Genomic DNA, 25,468 nt, shown 5'->3' on the forward strand with positions numbered 1-25,468 from the left:
AGACACAAAGATCACAGCAAATATGCACACACACAAGACCCAGACTTAAGCTCAAAAGACTAGCACACTAGAACGGAGCTCAAATCACTAGAATGTCGAACAAGTGCGCAAGAATGGAGTGTGAGTGATCAAGAGTGCTCAAGGAATGCTTGGTGTTCTCCTCCATGCGCCTAGGGGTCCCTTTTATAGCCCCAAGGCAGCTAGGAGCCGTTGAGAGCAATCCGGGAAGGCAATTCTTGCCTTCTGTCGCCTAGCGCACCGGACAGTCCGGTGCACCACCGGACACTGTCCGGTGCACCACCGGACACTGTCCGGTGCGGATTTCCTTCCTTATTTGGCGAAGCCGATGGTTGGCAGCCTTGGAGCCGTTGGCACACCGGACATTGTCCGGTGCACACCGGACAGTCCGGTGCCCCCTCCCGACCGTTGGCTCGGCCACGTGTCTCGTGTAGATCGCGCAGCCGACCGTTGGCCCGGCCGACCGTTGGCTCACCGGACAGTCCGGTGAATTAAAGCCGTACGCCGTTAATTCCTTCCCGAGAGCAGCAAGTTCACCTGAGCCAGCCTGGCGCACCGGACACTGTCCGGTGCACCACCGGACAGTCCGGTGCACCCAGACAGTGCTGGCTTTGGCTGAAACAAAGCTATCTCTCTCCAAATTGTTTTCTCCTGTTTCCAGCACTTAGACACAATACATTAGTCTCTAAACAATGTACTAAGTCCGAGAAACATACCTTTACACTTGATTTGTACTTTGATCACCATTTGACACTTAGGCACTTGTGTTGGACACTAAATCACCGAAACACTTAGAAATGGCCCAAGGGCACATTTCCCCTTTCATCGCCGCGGCCACCGGGCTGGCTGACACCGCTGTCGGAACAACAGTCAGTTGCCTGGACTCCGCCCCTACACCATGGTCAAGTAAGAAACGCAGACTTCGCCAAAAAAACTCACCAGCAGGAGCCAGCCCCGTGTGGGCATCGAACATAGCGATCCCACCCACAAGGTAGTCGTCCACGGAGAGCTCTATGGAGACTTCGGCGCCCGCCACCGCTGTCTCAGCAGCGCGCGGTGGCGAGGGAGGCCTTCGCTCACTTGTGGGCGCGGCGGGCGGAGGCATGCTAGCGCCCGGGGCGGCAGGCTTCGCACTGGGCCACGCCATCGTCGCCTCGTGCCTTGGGTCCGCCAACCTGGCGTACGCCCAACGTTTCCACGGTGCATCTTGGCGATCCTTCTCCATCATCGTCGATACAACACCACCAACATTCCTTTCGTAAGGAAAAATCTTCATCTCACAAACTAATAGAGATGTAAATATGTCCTCACCGGCCGCTCGGGGTATCGGAACATTCCTAGGCCAGCGATCCCCAGTAACCTTCAGCATTCGCGCAGAAGATTCCTGGAGCTCGGACGAAGACATCGTCTCCCCAGGAGCCGCGCACGTCTCCAACAAATCCACAACAAAATGATCGGAAGCCCTCAACCCCTCAGTTGTTGTACCTAATTTCCTTTTCTTGGCTGCCGCACCCGGAGCCTTGTCCCTTGAGGGGCCCTCGTCGGCCGTGGACATCGCATGTTTCCCTCGGCGGCCAGCAACGTCGGCATAGTCGCCCTGGGTAACCACCATACGACAAATGGTTTAACTCAAAAACACGGTTCAGCCTAACGTTTGAACCACGAATGTCCCAACTCCTCAAAGTCTCCGTCGTCGGCACATACTTCCCTACAATTTTCACGGTCTCGGCCTTGACTTCACGCACAAACGTGGCCACGTTGCGACCACGTAGATCCACTGCGAAGGCTGGACTTCGCACCATCTGGCCGCCCAGGGTAGGCATCCGGCGGGGGGTCACTTCGCCCAACGCCCAACCATGTGCCAAGGGCCACACCCCATAGGCAATAAACCCCTCCACCTCGACTTCATCTTCTTCTTCTTCCTCCACCTCAAATCGAGGAAACACCACATAATAATGTGAGCACAGGATGGCCGGAGGCAGACTTGGCAAGCCTTCGACATCACCGGGAGCCACATAGAACCAAAAATCCCACCAGTTACCCCACTTGTTCCTAGCATAGGGGACTATCTCCACAACCTCAGACGAAGTCTTCCCAGTCCTCGGCGTGAAGGTGCACGATCCAAATTGGGCTATCTTATCCCCTATCTTCCTCTTCTGCCAATGCAGGTAATATTTTTTGGCGAAGACCTCCACAGACGACTGCCCACCGTAGGAAGAAATTGCCCAGACGTACTTCGCAAGCGCCACCACTGCGTTCGGCGTCAACTGGTGGACTTGCACCTCAAACCTTCGCAACACCTCCACCACGAATCGATGCGTCGGGAGGCGAAGACCAGCAGCAAAAAAGGCCTAAAAAACTATCAACTCGCCCTCAGGCTCGGGGACCTCTTCTGCACCCGGGGCCCGCCCGACACCGTTACCAAAGTAACCAAGCCGTTGCATCTCCAGCACGCGGCCCAAGAAAATCCTTGAGGTCCCAAACTCCACGGTGTGGCCGGGCTGCAACTCAACCACCGCCAAGTCACTCAGGGTCTCCTCGAACGACAGCGCGGCCGGCGATGCGCTCGCAGCAGATGAGGAAGAAGACATTGGAACTTACCGTCGGTGGCGGCACACGGTCTGCTTGATACGGACCAGATTTCCAGCGCAGAACGAGCAAGGAGGGCAGGCGAGCAACTGTAAAAAGCTAGGGTTTCTGCAGCGCAAATGCAAGCAAGCAGCGGTCTCGGTCGAGGTCGACTTTTTATAGGTGCGACGCGACGCCTCGGGAAACCCGTAGTCCAACAGTAACGCGCCCATCAACGGTCACATTTCAAAACTCGCGCGGGGCCACTTCGAGCGAGGGCAGCGTCTTCACCATCTCACGGTGGTCTTCGGCACCAGTTGACTTGGTCGAACTGGCCCCTTGGAGGGCAAATGGTGGGGCGAAGGTGAACACGCCACCCTTCGCTCGACGACATCTACTTCGCGCTGCACGGACGAAGACCGCATCCGCAGGACCCGCCGGACAGACCAAGGATGTTGTCCATACGGAGGCCTGTTCGGCCCCCTTCGCTCTGGCGAGACAAGACGAAGGCCCCGTGAAGGCCATAGGACCTCCTCCCCCCTCAGGGGAGGGAGAGGCCCATGTACAATTTGGCCCATGTAGCAGGGCCCCGCGTGAGCAGCGTGGGTTGGGCCATGTCTGTAATAAAGTATGCCGCAATGACTCGCTGTAACCTCCCCTCATGGGAATATTCCGGGGATAAACTAGGTAATCGAGGGTCTAAATGTACTTGACAAGGTCGGGCAGACCCTCGAGTACCTATAAATACCCCCGTACTGTGCCAAAGCGCAGAGGGAGAAATATTGTGGCTTTGACACCCCGTGTTAACATTACAAATCCTTTCCCCCATTTCCCATTGGATCTACCTGTCCAGAAAGGCAGGTTCCAACATTCATTGTGCCATTGGTCTCTCGTCGCCAAACCATGGTAGGGTTTGTTTAGTGATACATGAACTTCAAGAAATGGACTTCTTGTTCTGGAGCGGCAATCTTGCATTCATGAAGATGCAATAAGTTATTAAGTTGCATGCACTAACCAGTTCAACTCAAAAGCTTAAACTAATAGAAAAAGATGGACAATTCACTTAGGCCCGTTTGTTTCCCTTCATTTTGAGGAATTGTAATCTAACTAATGGAGTAGGCTATTTTTTTAGAATGTAAGCCAATCTCAAATTTATGGGGTGAGAGATGGAAATTGATTTTATAGATTTACATGCTATTTTTCTAATGTACAACTTATAGTACACTTTTTCACTTGCTTCTCTATAGCATAAGTATAATGTATAGCTATTTCTTTCATATGATTTAGGATAATATACAAATATATTGTATATACGAATATATTAACTTAATTAGTTTGTATCTAAATTATGATTATTAGAATTGAATTCATTTCCAACGAAACAACATGGTCTTATATTATACTAGCTGAGTACCCGTGCGTTGCAACGGGAATATATAATAACAGTATACTACGATAACTTATATACAAAATATGTATTATACTGTTATGAGAAAATGTTTTATAATCAATTTGTGATTTTGGCCATACATAAATTTTGTTATTTTAATCTACATATTTCACCACTACATTGCAACCATCAGTATCATGCGGACTTCGATATATGTCACGATTTGCATGGTCTCATCATTGGAGAGCACGTTCCACACATGCAGGAAGAAATTCCTTCGTACATCGTTAGTCATTAGACACGTACCACCATACGCTTTTGCTTAAACAAAAAGGCAAGTGTGTGTTTGCGAAGAGAATTAAAGGCAAGTCGGCACAAAAGCTACCCCAACGGTGGCGAGGAAGATGAACTGGTCATTATTGTCGGTCCTCCTCTGTGTCACCTCCTGCGTCGTTAAGATGACGCCACAGTCCTCGATATAGTAGTCGTCGAACGCGCGCGACATACCGAGTATTGATGACTCTTGGTTGGGCTATAAAACGAAGTGCACCCTGCGCTCATCAGCAAGGTAGTACCCCTGGCCGTTGCACCACCAGATGCGCTACTCCTCTACATACATCATGTTCAACGACACTCACACAACGTCAGCAACGACCATCGTCCCAACGCACAAGAATTCATGGCCGGTCAGTAGCGACTTTACGTGGCAGGTTGGGCTTCAGGTGGACGATGAGCTGGATGACGTGATGGCGTCGTCGTCAAATGCGATACCCAGAACAACTCGAGAGTCACCGACGTTGGCGACAACCATGAGGTCCCCCTGCTTGACGATGGAGCGTGGAGCAGCCGCTCTGCACCGCGTCCAAGCGGCGGCTGCGTCGGAGCTTGTCGTACATAACGGCACATGCGACCACGTAGGACTGTTTCTAGAGGTCGAACTGGCAGTCGCCAAGTTTCTTCTCGTCGTCGATGAGCGACCTCAACGCGAGTGCCTCCTACTAATGGTGTTTGTTCGGGGTTTTCAAGTAAGAAACATGGATTAATGTTTGGCATTGGTTTATAAAAATGACCTACAAGTCAGATCCATGGAAAAAAATATTATGAAGAATAAATGTCACGCATGCAAAAAAGGAATTTAAGTTGAAAACATTATTCAAACAAAAGAAATTGCATGTAAGGCTCTTTTTTAAATACTACTCCCTCCATCCAAAAATATAATTCAAGAATTTCGGTGATAGTTATCTACTACTACGCATTGTGCAAGGGTAGTAGGTGAGCTTGAGGAGAGATGTAGTAGATGTGTTTCCTGTTATAGGTATAGACATAAACATGCATGTGGTGTAGCGGTAACTATTGTTGGCATTTGCTTGAGAGGTCGTGAGTTCAAATCCCCTTGGGGCTATTTGTATTTTTTTTAATTTTAGTTAGACGTCGGCTGTACGGGGGAATGGGAATGGGAATGAGCTTTGCAGGAGAGGGAATGAGAATGATAGATATAGAATGGTGGCAGAACATGCACTACCGGAATTTGGCTCTTTGCCGAGTGTCATATTCTTTGCCGAGTGTTTTATTTCGGGCACTCGGCAAAGAGCTCTTTGCCGGGTGCCACGCAAAAAACCCTCGGTAAAAGAAAACACTCGGCGAAGAAGCTCTTTGCCGAGTGTTTTATTTTTGACACTCGGCAAAGAGTTTTTTTGCTGAGTGTCTTTTTTTGACACTCGGCAAAGGGATCTTTGCCGAGTGTCACAAATACAACACTCGGCAAAGAGCTCTTTGCCGAGTGTTTTTTCTCCAACACTAGGCAAAGACAATTTAAAAATCACATTTTAAAGTAGTAAATTAATTCAAATGAAAAAGTTTTCAACTACAAATTTGTATAACTCATTATGATGTATAATTTATATATTGAACATTTCTTCATATGACAAAATAAAAATAAATTTGTTCATAAAACCTATATCTCTCTCGTGGTTTATGAAACTACAAGAGAGACGTATAGAATTTGTGCATATTGTTAGAACCATCATCTGAGATAAACAAATTACCAAACAACCAAAATAAACTTTGTAGATCTTGAGAAGTTATAGAAGTTTATAGTTGACAACGTTTTCATTTGAAGTCATATTGTCAACGAAAACTACGTCTGAATTTAAAAAATTTGAAATTTGAATTTTGAAAACGACTTCGAAAGGAAAAACCACCAACATGAAAGTTGTAGGTATTGAAGAGTTATGAAACTTTGTAGTTGACAATGTTTTAGTTTGAAATCATCTTGTTATGCAAAACTATGTTTGAATTTTGAAATTTGAATTTTTCAAACTGTCTCGGATGGAAAAACCACCAAAATAAAAGTTGTAGGTCTTGAAATGTAATGAAACTTTGTAGTTGACAATTTTTTGATTTGAAATCATCTTATCATTGAAAATTTCGTGTGAAGTTTTTAAATTTAAAATTTAAAATTTATAAACGGTCTCGGATGTAGAAACTATTAAAATAAAACTTTTAGATCTCAAAAAGTTATGCAACTTTATAGTTGGTCACATTTTCAAATGAACTCATTTAGTGCCTTAAATAATCAAATTACTCTCGATTTGTTATAGTATATGGGGAATGGAAACGTAATATAAACATAATTGGTGTAGTAGTGTAGTGGTATAGGAGGGTATGCGCGAGAGAGAGGTTGCGAGTTCGAATCTTACCATTTACAAAACATATAAGTTTGATTCAAAATAATAGTGAAAAATGATAGGGCAACGGCTAGAATTAAAAAAATGTTTTACTGTTTTTTTTTAATTTTTTCGATTCTTAATTTGCCGAATGTTTTTCTTTGCCGAGTGCTTTTTGACACTCGGCAAAGTCTTTGCCGAGTGTCCGAAAAAGCACTCGGCAAAGAACTCTTTGCCGATGAAATCTTTGCCGAGTGTTCTTTGCCGAGTGTTACACTCGGCAAAGCCTTTGCCGAGTGTAAAATAGCCTTTGCCGAGTGTCTTAGACACTTGGCAAAGAACGCGATTCCGGTAGTGATGGGAATGGACTATGCGCGGGGAGGAGGGAATCGGAAAGGCAGAACACAGAATGGGCAGAACAGGGAATGACCGACTACTATTACAGCCTTAATAAGTAGTACAGATTTCGGCACCATCCTCACGCGGAGCTTCAATGTCTGAGCTGATTTCACACCGACTCTAAGGCCTGCCACTAACTGAATGTAAATTGGCAGCATCACCCAGGGGTCGTTTGGATCTATTCATTTTGGAGATATTGAAATTTACTTAATAAAGTAGTCTATTTAGCTTGGAATTTAACGTTGCACCACTTTCCAAATCTCAAATATAAGTCTATGTCAATTTAATGAGTTGGAGTATGAGAAATAATTTTATATATCAACGGAATATGTTTCTACTATGTAAATTACAAGATGCTCTTCGGCTACTCTATAGTAAAATATAGCATATAAATATCTCGCACATATTGTTAATAATAGTATACAAATATATATTTAGTATAAAACCATATTAGCTTAATTAATCTTTGACTAAATTACTATTATTAGGATGGAATTTATTTCTAATAATCCAACGGGGCGTAACATAAAAGCATGAAAACAGGACCGGACAAAGGGAATAAGGAATGAACAGTGATTTTCATTTGTATTAGCGGATCGAAAACATACAATACATTGCAGGTTGTCATAGCTCAACGAACTGGCATGAGAAAGGATGACGTGTCCATGACACAAAGCCGGAGGCTCCACTCTACTATATATATGTATTTTTATGTGAAACGCAAGACGATCGAAAGAAGCTTCCACATGCTGAAACGACCAATATAATCACAGTGCCCCTGGGCTCCCTGTCCCAGGAGCTTGTATCTCCGGCTCATCACCAGCTTGTTGGACACCCGAGTGATCAGGTGGTTCATCAGATGGTGGTGGTGCCCCCTCGTCCGTCGTGTCCGCGTCCCTCCTCGTCCACTCCAACCAGACTTGGTCTAGCCAAGATTGAACATACTCGTTCACCTGGCGTTTCTCTTCCCGGTCAGACAAAACATCTGCATGCATGCAACAGAACAGCAAATTAAGGGTCAAGCAAGCAATCAGCATTCAGTCATACATATTTAGTTAAAGTGTACATATCTATTCTACGAATGTAACGAAGAACGACATACATATTTCTCAGTGGTAGGACAGACAATGAATCGGATAAGCGCACACAACATATTGTAATCTGGAAATGCATATGATTGAATGACGATCATGCAGATGCAGGCACACAGAGAGAGCATCAAATCAAGATTTCCAGCAAACCATGCATATGCTGCATTCGATCCATTCATGAGTAACCGTAGGTGCCGTGGTGGCGATAATTGGGATGTACGCGCTTACCTTCTGGTAAAAGGTCGTCGTCGTCTCCCGAGAACGTAGGTGGTGGCGGCGGCAGCTCCCAGGCATCGACGACGGGGCGGGAGGATTGGAACAATATGACTTGATCACGGTCTATAAGGGATTCCTTGCAGGCGATGACCTGCTTCTTGCGCACGTCCAAGGAGAAGAGCTTGGAGCCCTGTAAGAAGTAGACGACGCAGTGATCGTTGGGGTCGACAAGAGCGACGTGGGGCACCTCGCCCGGCGGCAGGCCGGCGTCGGCGTAGGTCTCGTTGTCCCAAATTTCGGCGAAGGGCACCTCGTACTCGAACGTCCAGGGATCCGGGCCCTCCGGGTCTTGGAGCGTCCACATCCAGACGGTGGGGTTAGCCGGGTCCCGGGGTGGGTCGTCGTAGGAGAGGCCGCGGATCTCGACGAATCGCAGCTTGCCCTCGCTGGTCCTGACGCAGCGCCGCTGGTGGAGGAGGGTCCTGACGCGGGGCTCGAAGGCGACGTAGCCGTCCATCTGGCAGTCGGCCGGAAGCGGGAGGAAGCGCAGCTCGGGGCGCCAGGCGCAGGAGGGCGTGAAGAGGTCGCAGAAGAATACGCCATAGGCGAGGGCGACCCACCAGAGGCGGCCGTCGTGGGCGAGCGCGCTGTTCTCGGAGAAGGGGTTGCACATGTGGGCCGCTTGACGGGCGATGGGAATGGGAAGGACGAACCACCGGCGTCTGGCGGTGGGGTAGACGAGGAGCCTGCTCTGGTGGTACAAGGAGGTGGTGGGGTGAAGCTGGAAGATCACGTTGTGGCCGCGTTCGTACGGGTCGGCGACGAGGCCGATGCTGAGGTGGGGGCGGATGTCGATGTCCTGGTCTGTCCGAAGATGGCAGGACACCGGGGCGACGATGTCGACGGTACGACTGTGCGTGTCGCAGAGGAAGAAGTCCAGGCGGTTGCCTGAGACGACCTGGAGGAGGATGCAGGCGGAGCCGTTATTGGCGGCGAGGATGTAGGCGGACAGCGGCTCGTCGGGACGCCTGGAGTTAGGGGCGAGGCGGGGATGCAGCACCAGGTAGGAGGCTAGCGGCGGGTCGTGGAGGTCGAGCAGCACGTCGGTGCCGAGGACGATCTCCTGGGTCCGATCGTCCTCTTTGCTGAAGACGACAACGGAGACGAGGGCCACCCACTTGCGCTGCGGCTCCGACTCTGGTTCCTGCTCTGCTTCCTGGCCAGCACGCGAAAACTCCGTCAAATCTTTCTCCGACATGGCTGGCGAGGCGCTGCACTGGTTGAAGGGTGGGAGGACTTGGGAGGGGTCGAGTCGGTTGTGTTGGTTTGATTTGAATTCGTACGTGATCGTCGCCACTGCTGGCTGGAACAGGCAGGGGACGGGGTTTTTATCCGTGTTTTAAATATCGGGAAAATCAATTTATCCCCAAACTTTCAAAAAGTGTAAATATCGGAATATATCACGATATAGCTGTATATATCGGGATATATCGGGCTAAACGGCGTAACTTTTCGCTGCTAAAAAGGATATATCGAGATATATCGACACCTATATCGTCTGGCTATTTAAAACCTTGGTTTTTATAGACTGTGGCCTTCGTCCACGGGGAGGGGGCATTTCTCTGCTCCCGACTCATCATGTGCTCCAATTCCAACCAAACTTGCTCGACCCTTAGACGCCGTTCGATTGTTACGGATGAGTGGATCGGAATAATTTCTAATTGGATTATTTATCTAATTTATATAAACTTTGATTACCTAAAACGATTCTAGATGCAATCCGGCACAAACGAATAAGTCCTTAAACATCGCGGAACTGGGTGGATATGCGCGGAAGGGAGGCTCATGGCCGTTGATCGTATCGTGTACCGGCGCTGCTGCTTGTATATGGGCCCTGCCCGTGCTGTATACATGAGTGTATGACCAACGCACGACGCGGGGATGGCCGGCTGGCGGCGGGCCCAACCCGCGCGCGTCGTGATGGCCGTGGGGCTCGCGCCAGTCGCTTTGGTGGCAGCGTGGAGCATTAGGCCCTGTTTCAATCTCGCGAGATAAACTTTAGCAGCTATTTTTTAGCTACTTTTAGCCATTTGTAATCTAAACAGGAGAGCTAATGGTGGTAATTGAAGCTAAACTTTAGCACTTCAATTCATATAGCTAAAGTTTAGCAGGAAGCTAAACTTTATCCCATGAGATTGAAACGGGGCCTTAATGTCGTTGCCAAAACAACCCATAATGGGCATGTACTCTCTATATATTGTTTTTTTTAACTGCATTTATAATGTGATTGAAAGGGTGTTTGGTTTCTAGGGACTAATGTTTAGTCACTAGATTTTATTCCATTTTAGTTCCAAAATTACCAAATATAGAAACTAAAACTTTATTTTAGTTTCTATATTTAGCAATTTATACACTAAAAAGGAATAAAATGAAGGGACTAAACATTAGTCCCTAGAAACCAAACACCCCCTGAGTTTAAAGACACCGAATTGTATCATATATAGTTTCTTTTACTTGAAAAACCGAACAAGTGACTCTAAGTTGTATATGCCCTTAGGGCACGTACAACGTAACCCCTTTAATTAATAAGTCTCTAGAGCGTTAGTGAAAAAAATAAAGAGACGGGGTACTGATCTCTTCACAAATTTCTATAAATATTGTGTCTTAACTGCATTAATGATGTAGAGACACTAGGTTGTATCGTACATTTTCTTAATTATCTCTTCTACTTAGAAATCCGATCTAGAGTTTTTAGGTTATACATGCCCTTAGCAAGTTAACTGGAAAAAGTACAAAATATTACGATCTCTTTAAAAAGGATCACGACCCTTTATACATAATGGCTCTTAACTATATTATGATCAAGGAACTAAAGGTTGTATCACACGGTCTCTTGGTTATTTTTTTATACTTAAAAAACCGATTCAAGGGCTAAGTTTGTACATGAAAAAAAACATAAACATGCATAATTGAGCATCACCATTGCAGTAGTATTAAAATTTAGAATAGCTTGACATTTATTCGTTTGATGTACGTGTGCAATGTAAGTATGTAACTGGCATATTGGACTGTCTAGCTCTCGCTAGAGCTAGGCTGCCGCCGTTTTGGTCCTGCTAACGAACTCGTCCCGGAGCTGCCGCCGCAGGATCTTGCCTGACACCGACTTGTGGATGACGTCCACGAACTGCAGCAGCCGGAGCTTCTTGTACGACGCCACGCGGCCCGCCACGTACGCCATGATGTCCGCTTCGCTCTCCGACGCGCCACACCGCCGCACCACGCACGACACCGGGACCTCGCCAGCCTCCTCGTCCGGCAGGCTGCATGGCATGACGCAGCACCAAGCACAGCGGTCAAGTCTCTCTGTCTAGTGCGTCGCTGTGAACTGCACTCGTTCATGCTCGATCGATAGCTTACCCGAAGACGGCCGCATCTTGGACCGACGGGTGGGACAGGAGAATGGCCTCCAGCTCGGCAGGAGCGACCTGGAAGCCCTTGTACTTGATGAGCTCCTTGATCCGGTCGACGATGAACACGTCGCCGTCGTCGTCGATGTAGCCGACGTCGCCGGTATGGAGCCACCCCTTGGCATCGATGGTGCGCTCCGTCTCCTCCTTCTTCCTGTAGTAGCCCTGCATCACGGCCTGACTCCGGACGCAGATCTCGCCGGGCGTGTTCTTGGGCAGCGACCGGCCCGTGTCGGGGTCGACGAACTTCACCTCCAGGTTGGGCAGGATGAACCCAACCGAGTTCTTCTTGGCGACCTGGACGGGCCCCTGCCGCGCGTCGTCGCCGGACGCGGCGTGCGTCAGCGTGATGCAGCTGTGCTCCGTGAGCCCGTACGCCTCCTCCACCTGCACGCCCGGGAACTTCTTCTCGAAGGCCGCGAGGAGGTCCGGCGCGAGGGGCGCGGCAGCCGTCATGATGGACCTGAGGGCGAGGCCGGAGAGGTCGAAATCGTCGGCCACGGGGCTCTTCACCATGGCCAGCATCACGGGCGGCACCACCGGCGCGAACATCACGCGGTGCGTCACCAGCGCGCCCAGGAAGGTGCGCAGGTCGAAGCGGTCCATCACCACCACAGTGCCCTTGTGCCGCAGCGTGGAGCAGCAGATGCCGGTGATGCCGTAGATGTGGAAGAAAGGCATGAGCCCCAGCGTGACGACCTGACCGACCAGCTCCTCCCCGACCGCGAACATAGACGAGCAGAGGTTGGAGACCAGGTTCCGGTGGCTCAGCATCACGCCCTTGGACACCCCCGTCGTGCCGGACGAGTAGGGGAGTGCGCACAGGTCGGACTGCTGCACCGGGTCCAGCGCCACCACCGGCGCGCCCGTGCGGTCCGCGGCGGCGAGGAGCTCGTCCCAGCTGATCGCACCGGGGAGGCGCTCCATGTCGTCCCCGATGCCGATCACCGGCACGCCCGCGTCCTTCACCTTGTCGTAGGCAACCTCGTTGGTGACCACGAGCTTGGCATCCGAGTCTTCCACCTGCTTCTTGATCTCCGCGGCGATGGCGCGCGGGTTCACACCAGAGAAGACCGCGCCTGCGGACATGATCCCAAGGCTCACCACGGGGTACACCGCGAGGTTCGGGAGCGCGACCACCACTACGTGGCCCTTGCGGACGCCCACGGACCGCAGCGCCCTGGCGAACCGCGCCACGTCCCGGGCCACCTCGCCGTAGGTGTAGGACCGCCCCCCCGGCGCGGCCTCCACGAGCGCCACCTTGTCCGCGTAGGCCTCGGCGCCGGCCAGTACGAACTCCGGCACAGTGACGTCGTCCGGCAGGTCCACAGGCGGGAACCGGCTCCGGAAGATGTGCTCCTGCTCCTCCTCATCAGCCTCATGCACGACGGCAATAGCCGCGTCGCCCATCCGGATGAGCTCCTGCTGGTTGGTGGTGGCTTGTACGTCGTTGGTAGTGAATTGGTGGAAGTGGAAGGGCGTGGCCTTGCCATTTGTAGAGGCGAGCGGGAGCCTTGGCGAGAAGTGATGGAGGGAGGAAGGTGAGGGCATGCTGGCAGCGGTGATACAATTCTTGTGTGTGGTGTGTCAAGACAAGTGGTGTGCAGGTGATGTTTGGTTGTTGGGTCATGGCCTTTGAGCTCACAAAAGAGTTCGGCTTGGCTGTTATAACGTCCTTAATTGCCCCTGATTTTGTAGTACTCTACGTCAAAAAAAATCACATCTAGTTTTTCTAGACAAAAAACAGCACTATTTATATCTTATATAAAAATATTATATTATTAATCTTACAATATTTTAAATATATCATAAATAACAGTATTTCTTATTTATTTAAAATCAAACTTTACGTTGTTTAGGTGTTGGGAAAATGAAAGAGGGAGTACGATTCAGGCCTGTTTGGTTTAGGGTGCTAAAGTCACTTTTAGTCACTAAAGAACCAAATATAATAACTAATGTCATGTTTGGGAGACCTTTTTAATTTCAGGTCTATTTCAGCTTTGATGTTTCCAAATAGGTCTAGCTCCACAAACTCTAATTAAAAAAATTGAAACTAGAGGCCAGTTTCATGAAATTTTCGAAGCTCCTCACATGATGCTTCAAAAACATTATTTTCATACATCCTCATAAACTTATACAAAAATTATCCAGCATACCATTGGTTACATGACCTACCGATTCATGTCTCTTTCTTCACCCACTAATCATCAAGGGTAATTCAGGAAATTCGCACAAATTAATTATATTACAGATGTTGTAGTCTATGTGCAAGCCAAACACTCTTGAACTCTGCCTTACCAATCTGTTGAAGGCGTTTCATGGTGAAGCTAGAAAATCGAAGTTGTAATTCTTAAAATGAAGCTCTCCCAAACAGAGTCTAAATCACTCCAACTAAAATTTAGTCCTTTCATCAGCAAGGGGTAAAAGTGACAGTATATGCCCTCCCTTCTTCCCTATGCCCTATTAAATAGGGGTAAGACGGTCTTTATGTATAGTACTTAATGTTCCTTAGTCAGATTTAATCAATAAAACCAAACATAATTTTAGTCACTAAAATTTAGTCAAATGACTAAAGGAACTATACAAATCATCAGTTACGATGCATCACCAAATCACAAAACCCTTGCCACACCTGTTCGCTATCAGTATGAATATATCTCTAGATATTCCACATCCTATCTCATATTGCAGTCACGAGTTAAGTATTTCTTTTAAGCCTCTATATTAAAGTTCACAAAATTTCCTATTCAAAACATATATTCTAAAATAGGTATAGCAAACCTTTCAATCACTTCTCTCTAGCTACATGTTCTCTGTCCCAAACTAGCATTTAATGATTTGGACTCGGCCATCCCAAAATCAACTTCAGATTAGAACATTATAATTTTGGATAAATTTGAGATATTTAAACTTTTAAAAAATAAAATATTTTATAATTTTAAACAGAGAAAGTACTCATAAGTCATTAAAGGATCGTTGAGCCGATCAGAAAGGTGAATAGGAGTCAATTAAATTTTTGATGCTTAAAGCTGAAATTGAGCACTTCATTTCAATTGAGATAAAAAAACGTTCAAACCAAAAGCACATCAGCAAACCAGTGATCTTATGATTTTTAAAATGTTTCTAAGACTCACACGAGATCAGTAAAATGAAAGGATAGCACTTCAGGCACAGAAAAGTCCGAATCGGCCCAAAACTGTGTCGCTATCTTGTGCTGATTTCAGCAGCTCAAAATTCAGTGAATGCGAAACTAAACAAAACCGACCGTGATTGAGCTAAAATTTTACATACACCTTGAAAAATGTATTTCCAAGGTCTCCACAAATGTTGAACTCAATCAAATTTGTGAATCAATCGCAGATATGAAAATACGGTCAGAATTGAGGTTTTGTTAGGGTTTTCTTAAACAAACTCAAACTGAGATCAACTTGGATCACGACTAAGAAATGCACCAAGGGATGTATGTAGTGATCCAAAGAGTGTATCAAAGCACCTAACAATCTCCAAATGAATCACCAACTCAAGAACTCGATGGTTCTTCACAAATTCATAAAGAGAGAGAAAGGAAGAACACAAGAACAAACTCGACTCAAAATTTCAGCGGAGACAAAACTAAGTGAATTGAGTCAAACCAGCCCTATGGATGGGTCCGGCCACCCTTCCTTTGAATAGAGCAGCGAAGATTACAAACACAGACGCGAGGTCCATACATTTGTGGATCTTGGCTAAACTACGAAAGGAAAGCTAGGGTATTCTAAACAAGAGGCTAATGTATAAGACAAAGAGATGGATGCAACAATTAGCCCACCCTTCTATTTATAGGGGGTTATTACTAGTTTCTAAACTACCCCTAGAGACATAGAGTCCATCCACTCTGGTGGTGGCAAAATGGAACAACTCCTGGAATTTTGATCTGACGGCGACGTGCTCGACATGAAGTTGCTTCAGCTCGACACGCCGTTCGTGATGACGCCACGTGCCGCCTCCGATTCCCATCGGAACCGCCACCGCCGAGTTTTGAGGCCAAACTCGGTTGAAAACCCGTTATCCGTAGCGCTGGGTGTTTTTTCGAGGATCGACTACCAAACCACTACAAGTAGCACACCACATGTGCTCCCCCCACGTCCTAGTCATGTGTCCCATCAGTCCTCGACCGCATCGGTAACACAGCCCACTCTGCCACGTCCTCGCGTCGGTGTGTGTCCCAGGTGTTAGCCACTACAGCTAGTCACCTGACGACTCTAGTCCCTCGGTCAAGTCCCGGTGCTCGTCATTCACCGCTCCTGGTTCATTGGCACGAACCTGCATGACCTTCACCATCACCGTCGACCACCGTGCCTATGCTCCACACCTGTACACCATAAGCCGAGAAACATGGTTGCACACACATAACTCACGCCTCGTGCGGTTAGTCCCTGAGTTAACTGGAGACGCTGCCCATTGACAATCACCTATCATCAATCCGAACCACAAGCTAGTGGTCTGATCCGACGGTCATGTTTTACTACAATTAAAATATACAATACTCATGCAACCTCAAATTCACATAGTTTAAAGAAAACACTTGCACGTAAATGTGGCAAAAAAATTAATGATTCCAGTTGAATCAGAAATATATGCTTGGCCAAAAGAGTAGACCGGAAACTCCATTTTAGGAATAATTTTCTTTTTATGGCATTATAAATATCTCGAGAAATGCTCTAACTAAGGCTTCGTTTGGTTCCATTAGTCCTAGGACTAAACTTTAGTCCAAGGACTAAGCTTTAGTCTCTTCGCTGTTTGGTTGTAGGGACTAAACAGATTTTAAATACATTAAATGCAACATATAAATATCAAAATACCCCTTTTCTTGTTTTACGTTAGTTTTCTAGGCAAGGGCAATTAGAGTAAATGTTGCCCTCTAGTCCCTTTTAGCATCCATGAGAGGGACTAGAGACTAAAGCCAATTGTGCCTACTTTAGCCCCTGTTTGGCAAAATAGAGACTAAATTTGACTAAAGATTAGTCCCTCTAACCAAAACGAGGCATATGTTGTAGATGTCACGTTCACTGCTCCATGCCTATGAATCACTCCAAAACTGGACCCTAGAAATGGTTGGATGGATTTGCCCATTAATGCCAGTTTTCAGATCCGATAATATGGTAAGAGGACGATGATCAGCATAGTATTAAGCCTCCCCGCCATATCAAGATTATGGTCCTCATTGTAGAGTTAATGGCTTCAACCTGACATTGACCTTTATTTCCCAATTTTTTGTTCATATATTTTATTATTATTACTTTCAAATTGATGTCTTCTACTCATTTTAAATTCTAAGTTGTTGTATTTTTCTTGATATATATAGTAAAAGTTATTTATCTAAAAAAGTCAGAATGACTTACAATAGAACTAAGCCACTACTATCACATATTTTTCATGACGCTTTACCGAGTGTCTGAAGCACTCGGCAAAGCCTGAAAAACACTCGGCAAAGCCTTTGCCTAGTGTCGCATTCGGCAAAGCCTTTGCCGAGTGTCACACTCGGCAAAGAGGGCTCGGCACACAGTACATCGGCAAAGCCTTCTTTGCTGAGTACTTTTTCTCGGGCACTCGGCACAGACTTTACCGAGTGCCAGGTAGTACTCGACAAAGAAAAGCCACCGTCACGGCGTCGGGGTGACGGAGACGACGTCTTTGCCGAGTGTCTCCTAATGCACTCAGCCAAGAAGTTACCTCTTTGCCGAGTGCCTACCGGACAGCGCTCGACAAAGGATCCGTCAGCGGGTCCCTTTGTCAGCCTCTTTGCCGAGTGCTGTTCGACAGGCACTCGGCAAAGCGTGTCTCTTTGCCGAGTGCCAGGGCCACCACACTCGGCAAAGAAGCTATACCGGTGCCCAGGTATTGGTACTTTGTCGAGTGTTATGACCATGACACTCAGCAAAACCCTTCTTTGCCGAGTGTAACACTCGGCAAAGTGCCAGTATACACCTTTTTAATTTGTTTTTTATATTCCATCCAAACAAACAAAAGATATCACATATACATCACAAATATCATCACAAATATCACATATACATCACATATCACACAAAGACCATAACTCAAACATAAGACACTCAAGAACATAAGTCTCATAAGTATCAAGTTCTCACATAAGTATCCAACACAAACATAAGTATCCAAACACAACATTATCAAGAAGTTTTGAAGTCACAAGTATCTCATAAGTCTGAACACTAAGAACATAAGTCTTATTGAGGTGGGGGCCTGGACTGGTGCGATAATGGACTGGGCGATCCATGAGGGTTGTTGGATGTCGCCCCAGATTGTCCCTGCACAGAGAAGAGATCGCATGTGTTATACCAGATGCATTACCAACATCTAACTAGAATTTTGATACTCACAGGAGTATGGAACAGAGCAGGGTCAACTGTAGGGAACAATGGAGGTGGTGGAGCGAAACCCTGTGCGGCGCCAAGGCTCTGCATGTACTGGAACATCTCCGCCATCCTCTGCTGATCTGCCAGGCGAGCCGCCCATTTTGCCTCCCGCTCCGCCATCATCCTCGCCTCCATCTCTTGACGTTCCCTCCTCTCTTCTTCTAGCTAGGTCTGTAGTATTACAAGCCAACGTTATAGTAACTCAAAGAGAAGGTATATAACTCAAGGAATGATGAGTTACAGAAGAACTAACCTCGAGTTGTTGTATGCGAAGCTGTGAGCTGTCGTGCCGAGGTCGTACGGTTGGACTCGAGCCCGTGCTCCTTGCTCGCACCTGAGACAGAGTGGGAGTGGAGGATTAGTCGATTGCCCCATCGGCAATCCAGTACCGCCCATGTCTCTTGCCTCCTCCGACCCTCATGAGCACATCAGGGTCGATCTGCTCGGTGCTCGGATCATATTCTGGGCCATGGACCTCCTTCGCCATGGTGGTGTAGTCATGAAGGCGGCTGTAGACGACGGGGTTGATGTAGGCCTCGGGCCCGTCATCCGGGTTGTAGGTGACGTCGGACGTCGCCTTGCCCTTATGGGCCATAGCATAGGCCGAGAAGATGGAGCAAGGCCGGCCACCATGTGATGCCGACTGCAAGAAAACCAACGAGATAGTTAGGAATAATATCTAATCTAGTGCTATATACCTAAATAAAAAAGAGGACATACACATGCTTCTGCATATTGGCCTAGGCTCTGGCTGCCTTGGTGGTGGGAGGGACCTTGCATCATCATACGCCATTCCCGGCTAGCGTTGTGCGCCTCGTCCCACTCAGGAGAGCACCACCTATCCACCATCTGCTCCCAGCACAGAGGATGTGCGACGCACCAATATGGAATCATCTATAAAGTAAACATGTAAAGTGCATATCAGAAGATAAAATAAAATTCATGCATACAGTACTGGTATCAAACATGCATGACTTTACGTGCAGGTACTGGTCCCTAGTCAACGACATGGTTCGGGCTTGCTGCTTGATCACCTTCTCCCCAAGGATGGAGCCGTGGTAGCTGACAATGGCCTGGATTCGAGCCTCATAGTGCATGTCCACGACGAGCTTCTTACAGCTCGTGGTGGCCACCACATCCGCCCTAGCCTCGTATCCAGCCTCACATCTGAAGAAATCCTGCATACAAAAACGATGTATCCATACATTATTTCAAGAATGTGCAACGAATGCGACATATTTTACATTATACTAAGACTTACCCACAGCTCTTGCTTCACCCGCTCCGCCTTGTTATTGAATTCTCGGCCGTCCCGGTCTACTGCATCGGGGGTGACGACGTAGTGGTCGAAGCTGTAGGCTGGGCCCGTCACTCCGGCGTACTCAACCAGTCCAGCGAAGTGTTCCCTGCTATGATACCCAGTTTGCAAAGAAGAGAAGTTGGAGTTTATTCTTTCTTTGTTTTTTTCTCTTTCGGGTGGTGCGCTTTCGGGGTTTGGAATTTTTGGGAAGCATTCACCAGTAAAACATTAGAATTTTGGTTAGACTCATGCACTGGGGGTCGGGAGCTGGCGTGTCAACGAGTTGGGCCGTGGATCTCGATCCGGCCCACTAGTTCCCCCCTAACCCTAGCTGCCCCTCTCTCTAATCCCCTTTGGATTTGCAACCGCCCCCTCTCCTCTCCCTTGTGCAGCCCCCCTCTCCCATCTTCTACTTCCTCAAACACTTGCAGCCACCACCTCACAAACCCTAGTCGCCCCCATCCCCTCCTCTCCTAGGTGCAACCCTCCCACTTGATCTATGTCGAGTTGGTGCAAATCTCCCCAATTGGAATTTGGTGGAAGGAAGAAGGAGGGAGGAAAGGGGGAGAATTCAAGGTGATTTTTTGATTACCTCTTGTTTATTTGTGCTGCAATTCAATTGATTAGATGTTTATGTATGCGAATTGGTAGATGTGCTGTCCAGAAAATTTGTGGGTGGGCGAACAACAGTAGTTCTAGCAGTTTCTGGGAATTTTTCGTGGGTAATTAGTGGGAATCAGTGCGAGAATCATGTAGAGCTTTGTCATACCTTTCCCACGAGTACTTATGCGCTCGATTCGGAGTTATATTTTAGGAGATATCGCTGTTTCAATCCGGGTAGGTTGTTGTCCAAAACAGATTGGAGGGTTCATCTTGTGGACTGTTTTGGGCTAATTAGGGGTTGACTTTAATTATCGTTTGTATACAAAACTTATGGGGAATTTTGTGTAGATGCCTCTGGAGTTTTTGTTTTACCACTGCTATCATAATTTTAAAGTTATGATATTGTTAAGCAGCGCCGCTACAGTTTGGTGGGTGTTGGGGAGAGTTGTCACCCGCGGCGGGGTTTGAAATTGTGTGTAGGTGCGACGTCGTTTATGAGCGTTGTTATGTGAAATTTGTGCACTAAGTGGTGTGTCAAAAAACAGGTGGTGGACTTCCGGATCGAACTTAGGGCTTTGTCCAAACTCCCCGGTGAAGGCAAGTAAAATAGTGGTGGTTTATACCGTTGATTGATTTATGACTCCTATACTTGATTACATTCATGTCAAATGTATTCATTCTTGTACTCCATTGTGGAAAATGTTCTCGAAGTCATTCATGTTCCATTATTTACTTATGTTGAAGATGTTGTTCGAGCATATTACACATGTTGTTTATCATTTTGAAGAAGTGGCAGTATGTTTACCACATGTTGGGTGAAGGGTCTCATGTTGTTGTCATGCATAATGCATCCATCATCCTTTGCATGAAAGTTTTGTCACGATCATATGGTCCGACCGTACTGGTACAATGAGCATCATATGTTGCCCGAGAAAGGGGTATGATGCAGCTTCATATCCTTAGAGGTATGAAGGCAGAAGTCATTACTGCATCTGTAGCCATGTGCATTCATGGGTGAAGTGTGGCACCTGTTATGGTGGTGTGGATAGTGTGGATCTTTACTTTGTGATTCATTTTGGAACTGAGTAATTGGTTACTTGTTTACTTGCTGCAATTTAATATTCAAGAGGGCAATTGTGAACTACGTGGTTGTTTAAGCACGACTTATTTACATTGTCCAGTCGTTGTTGATCTTTTTACTTGCTGAGATGTGTCATCTCACTCTTGCATTGTTTGATGCAGACACTTGATCCTTAATTTTGGGAAAGGAGGGAAGTAGCAGCACGGCCACTACACATTTAAATAAATGTACCACTGCTTAGTAATAATGTTAAACAGGAATTCAAGTCTAGGGGATTGATATGTTCTAGTCTTCATGATAGTCGAATTTGCTTTTGGGTTAGCTGGATTCCCTCTCTTTTTATTTGGTCATGAATATTCATTACTCTCCCTGCATTCTGTTTATACTACATGAATTATCTTTCTTTTACATTATGTATAAACTTTATGTCCCTCTCGTTATGCTACGTTCGGGGGAGGTGCTGCCGGATTTTGCTTTACTTTCTGTCTCTATTTCTTTTCTTATGTTGTTTAAGTTTTATTGGAAGGGTATTTGGTAACATTCATTGTGTGGGAGCAATGGGGTGTTACAGTTGGTATCAGAGGCAATAGGCTGTAGGTCCTAACAAGTGGAATAATAATAAATTGACACACTGCACATGTAGGATGGGTTTCCTACTTTACTATTGATATATTATGTTATTGTCTGTGCTGGTTTGACATTATCTGATGAGGTGCTATGTCAATCTTATTTACTTATTGTCTCACCCCTGTGGCTATAGCTATGCCACCTCGTAGGGCTCGTGGCAGCCCGCAAGTCCCTAGTGGGGACTCGATGAGTCCGGCGGCAATGTTAGCCGCAATGCAGGCCATGCAACAGGAGTTGGCCATTCTGAGGCAAGATATTCCTGTTGCCCCTGCGAATGCTGCTCAGGGTGGTGGTGGGGGAGGAGTGCCTAGGGGCGCTGTCCCTGCGGGTGCTGCTCCAGGTGGCGGGGCTGAGGTGCCTCTTCCCGTCAGTGGTCTTTCTCTGATGCAGTGGATGGGCATCAAGTTGGATACTTTTGATGGCAGTGGTACTCCGGTCGAGGCAGCGGATTGGCTAACTTACGTGGAGGATAAGATGAATGTCTTTGAGATTGTGTATGGAGAACGTGTTCGCTTTGGCACACAGTTGCTAAAGGGAGAGACTCAAATTTGGTGGAGAGGCGTGTAGGCAGCTCACTCCTCTTCACCAGGAGTCCTGTCCTGGGATGTTTTCACCAAGCAGTTTAAGAGGAGGTTCTACCCGGTCACCTTCCTGGAGAAAATGAAGATTGATTTGCAGTCCTACAAGCAAGAGAAGAAGTCTGTCACAAACTATGAAGTAGGCTTCAACAAGATGGTCTGCTTTGTCCCTCATGTGGCTTATAATGAGATGGAGAAGGCGAGCCAGTTCCGTCAGGGCCTAAAACCTTCTATCAGGCATGCCCTGGGAGCCTTTCCGTTGGTGGATTTCCGTACTACAGTGGAGCAGGCATTGGGTGTGGAGATGCAACACCAGTACACCATGGAGTCACAGAAGACTTCGGGTGTTGACCAGCCTCGTGGCCAGGACGCGAGGAGGGGCAACACTAGGGGTCCAGCCCACAAGAGGGGCAAGTCTCAGCACCAGCGCCACCACCCCTACTGTGGCAAATCCTCTGAATCGGGTACTTCGGGAGGAAGTACTCAGAGGTATCGAGCTGTTCCTAAGCCTAGGCTGGGGCTGGTGTGTTTCTGTTGCGGTGATGCACATCGCCGTGCTGAGTGTCAGTGGAGTGGCAGGTGTTCTATTTGCAGTCAGGACCACAAGGATGTGGTGTGTAGGAGGAATCCCAATGGGAAGTTCAGATGGGAGCTAGTGACTTCCTCCTCTTTGCAGGGCACTGTCAACATGATGTCAAGCGCTGAGCAGCAATTTTCAGTTCCACTCCCTCCGCAGCAGTTCTATGTGCCTGGGGCTTCTCAGTTCATGCTGATGCAGGGTTTTCCTCAGTATCTGGCTGCACCTACTCCTGCACCGACTACTCCCATGTCGTCTCAGTTTGGAGCTCCGCGTCTGCCTCACCCGACGGCTCAGTGGGGTTCTTCTGTTAACTTCACTCTGGGAGCTTCCTCTTCTACGGGTATTTCTGGAGCTTATGTGCTACCCTCTGCGGATGGCAGAGACCAAGGAGACGTGGTGACATGTATGATATCAGTTGATTCGTTTGTGGCCCATGCTCTTTTTGACTCTGGCGCTAGCTATTCGTTTGTTTCGGAGAATTTTGTGTCGCGGGCTTGTCTTTCGGTGCAGATGTTGGGTCACCCAATTTTGGTTAGTTCTGCTAATGGCTCCATTAGTAGTTGTTCAGTTTGTCAGGGGTGTTCCGTCATTCTTGCTGATGAGGTTTTCTCGGCCAATCTTGTTGTGATTTCCTTGGGGGCATTCGATGTTATCTTGGGTATGGATTGGTTAACTCAGTATCGCGCAGTTATATCCTGTTTTTGGAAGACAGTGTTATTACAGGCGCCGTCGGGTAGGGAGGTGGTATTCTTGGGAAGTTCCCCAAAGTTCACGTTATCCTTGTTGGCGCAATTACTTCTGGATCGCTGGTCAAGGAAGTCGGGAATCTTTTTCTCCATGGTGGTGGAAGGTGAGGCTGCCTTGCGGGTGTAGGACATCCGGGTGGTGTGTGACTTTGCCGACGTTTTCCCAACAGAGCTTCCAGGCCTTCCACCGGGTCGCGATGCAGCTTTCGAAATCAAACTGATTCTGGGTACGCAGCCTATTCATAAGGCCCCGTATCGAATGGCTCTGAAGGAGCAGGTTGAATTGAAGCATCAATTGGATGATCTGCTGGCTAAGGGTTTCATTAGGCCTAGCAGGTCGCCTTGGGCTTCCCCAGTACTGTTTATTGAGAAGAAGGATAAAAGCAAGAGGTTATGTGTGAATTATCGGGCTTTGAATCAAGTGACAATCAAGAATAAATATCCGCTACCCCGTATTGAGGTTCTCTTTGAACAGTTGAGGGGTGCCCAGGTGTTCTCCAAAATTGATTTGAACTCTGGTTATCATCAATTGAGGATTCGTGAGGAGGATATTGAGAAGACAACTTTTTGCACCAGGTATGGGCATTACGAGTTCATAGTCATGTCTTTTGGCTTAACTAATGCCCCTGCCGATTTATGGAAGCAATGAATAGGATGTTGCATGAGTTCTTGGACGACTTTGTGGTCGTGTTTCTGGACGATATTCTGATTTATTCAAAGACCGAGGCAGAGCACGAGCGACATCTCCGTCTCGTTCTGGGTGCTCTCAGGAATTATCAGTTTTATGGCAAATTGAAGAAGTGTGCCTTTTGGCTATCCGAAGTGGTTTTCCTAGGTCATGTGATTAATCAGCAGGGCATTGCGGTTGATCCCAAGAATGTCGCGGCTGTGTTGGAGTGGAAGAGACCCTCTAGTGTCTCTGAAATCCGAAGTTTCTTGGGGCTCGCCGGATATTATCAATGCTTCGTACCAAATTTTTCCAGCATTGCTAAGCCCTTGACTAGACTCTTGGAGAAGGGTGTTCTTTTCATCTGGTCCAGCGAATGTGAGGTCAGCTATCAGACATTGAAGAACAAGTTGGTGAACGCCCCTATCCTAGCTTTGCCTGAGAATGGTAAGCGTTTCACAGTTTATACGGATGCTTCTCGAATTGGTCTTGGTTGTGTGTTGATGCAGGAAGGCAGAGTGATGACTTATGGCTCAAGGCAGTTGAGGAAGCATGAGGGGAATTATCCAACTCATGATCTTGAATTGGTCGCGGTGGTCTTTGCTCTAAAATCGTGGAGGCATTATCTTTATGGAGAGTCTTGTGACATTTACACCGATCATAAAAGTCTCAAGTATATTTTCACTCAAAAGGAGCTGAATTTGAGGCAGCGACGGTGGCTCGAATTGATTAAAGATTATGATTTGTCCATTCATTATCACCTGGGAAAGGCAAATGTGGTGGCTGATGCCCTTAGCAGGTCCGGGGTTCCAAAAGTGGCCTTGCCTTTGATTGCTGACCTGGACCGTTTGGGGGTCGCTTTGTGCTATGTCGGCACCACTAGTGAGGAGACTCGGATGCTTATTCAATCCTCCCTCATGGAGAGAGTGCGTGCAGCTCAGCAGCAGGATCGATTATTGCAGGAAGCTCGAAAGAGGGTTGGCGATGGTAAACCCGGGAGTTCACCATTGATGAGAATGATTTGGTTCATTTCAGGGGCCGTCTTTGTGTGC

General features: G+C 47.4%; 2 protein-coding genes across 2 annotated transcripts; both read right to left on the reverse strand.

Moving 5' to 3' along the window:
• Positions 1-7,601: 7,601 nt before the first annotated feature.
• LOC100382508 (uncharacterized) lies at positions 7,602-9,698 on the reverse strand. The gene is made up of 2 exons (NM_001175245.1): positions 8,361-9,698; positions 7,602-8,026 (listed from the first exon to the last, which is right to left on the reverse strand). Exons 1-2 carry the CDS (start codon positions 9,604-9,606, stop codon positions 7,809-7,811), a joined length of 1,464 nt encoding a protein of 487 aa, NP_001168716.1. The 5' UTR covers positions 9,607-9,698; the 3' UTR covers positions 7,602-7,808.
• A 1,601-nt stretch (positions 9,699-11,299) lies between these two features.
• LOC100283944 (4-coumarate--CoA ligase 2) lies at positions 11,300-13,482 on the reverse strand. Its single transcript, NM_001156842.2, has 2 exons — positions 11,766-13,482; positions 11,300-11,668 (listed from the first exon to the last, which is right to left on the reverse strand). Exons 1-2 carry the CDS (start codon positions 13,364-13,366, stop codon positions 11,437-11,439), a joined length of 1,833 nt encoding a protein of 610 aa, NP_001150314.2. The 5' UTR covers positions 13,367-13,482; the 3' UTR covers positions 11,300-11,436.
• Between the last annotated feature and the right edge of the window lie 11,986 nt (positions 13,483-25,468).

Source organism: Zea mays, chromosome 2, assembly GCF_902167145.1.
Source record: "Zea mays cultivar B73 chromosome 2, Zm-B73-REFERENCE-NAM-5.0, whole genome shotgun sequence".
NCBI classification, from domain to species: Eukaryota; Viridiplantae; Streptophyta; class Magnoliopsida; order Poales; family Poaceae; genus Zea; species Zea mays.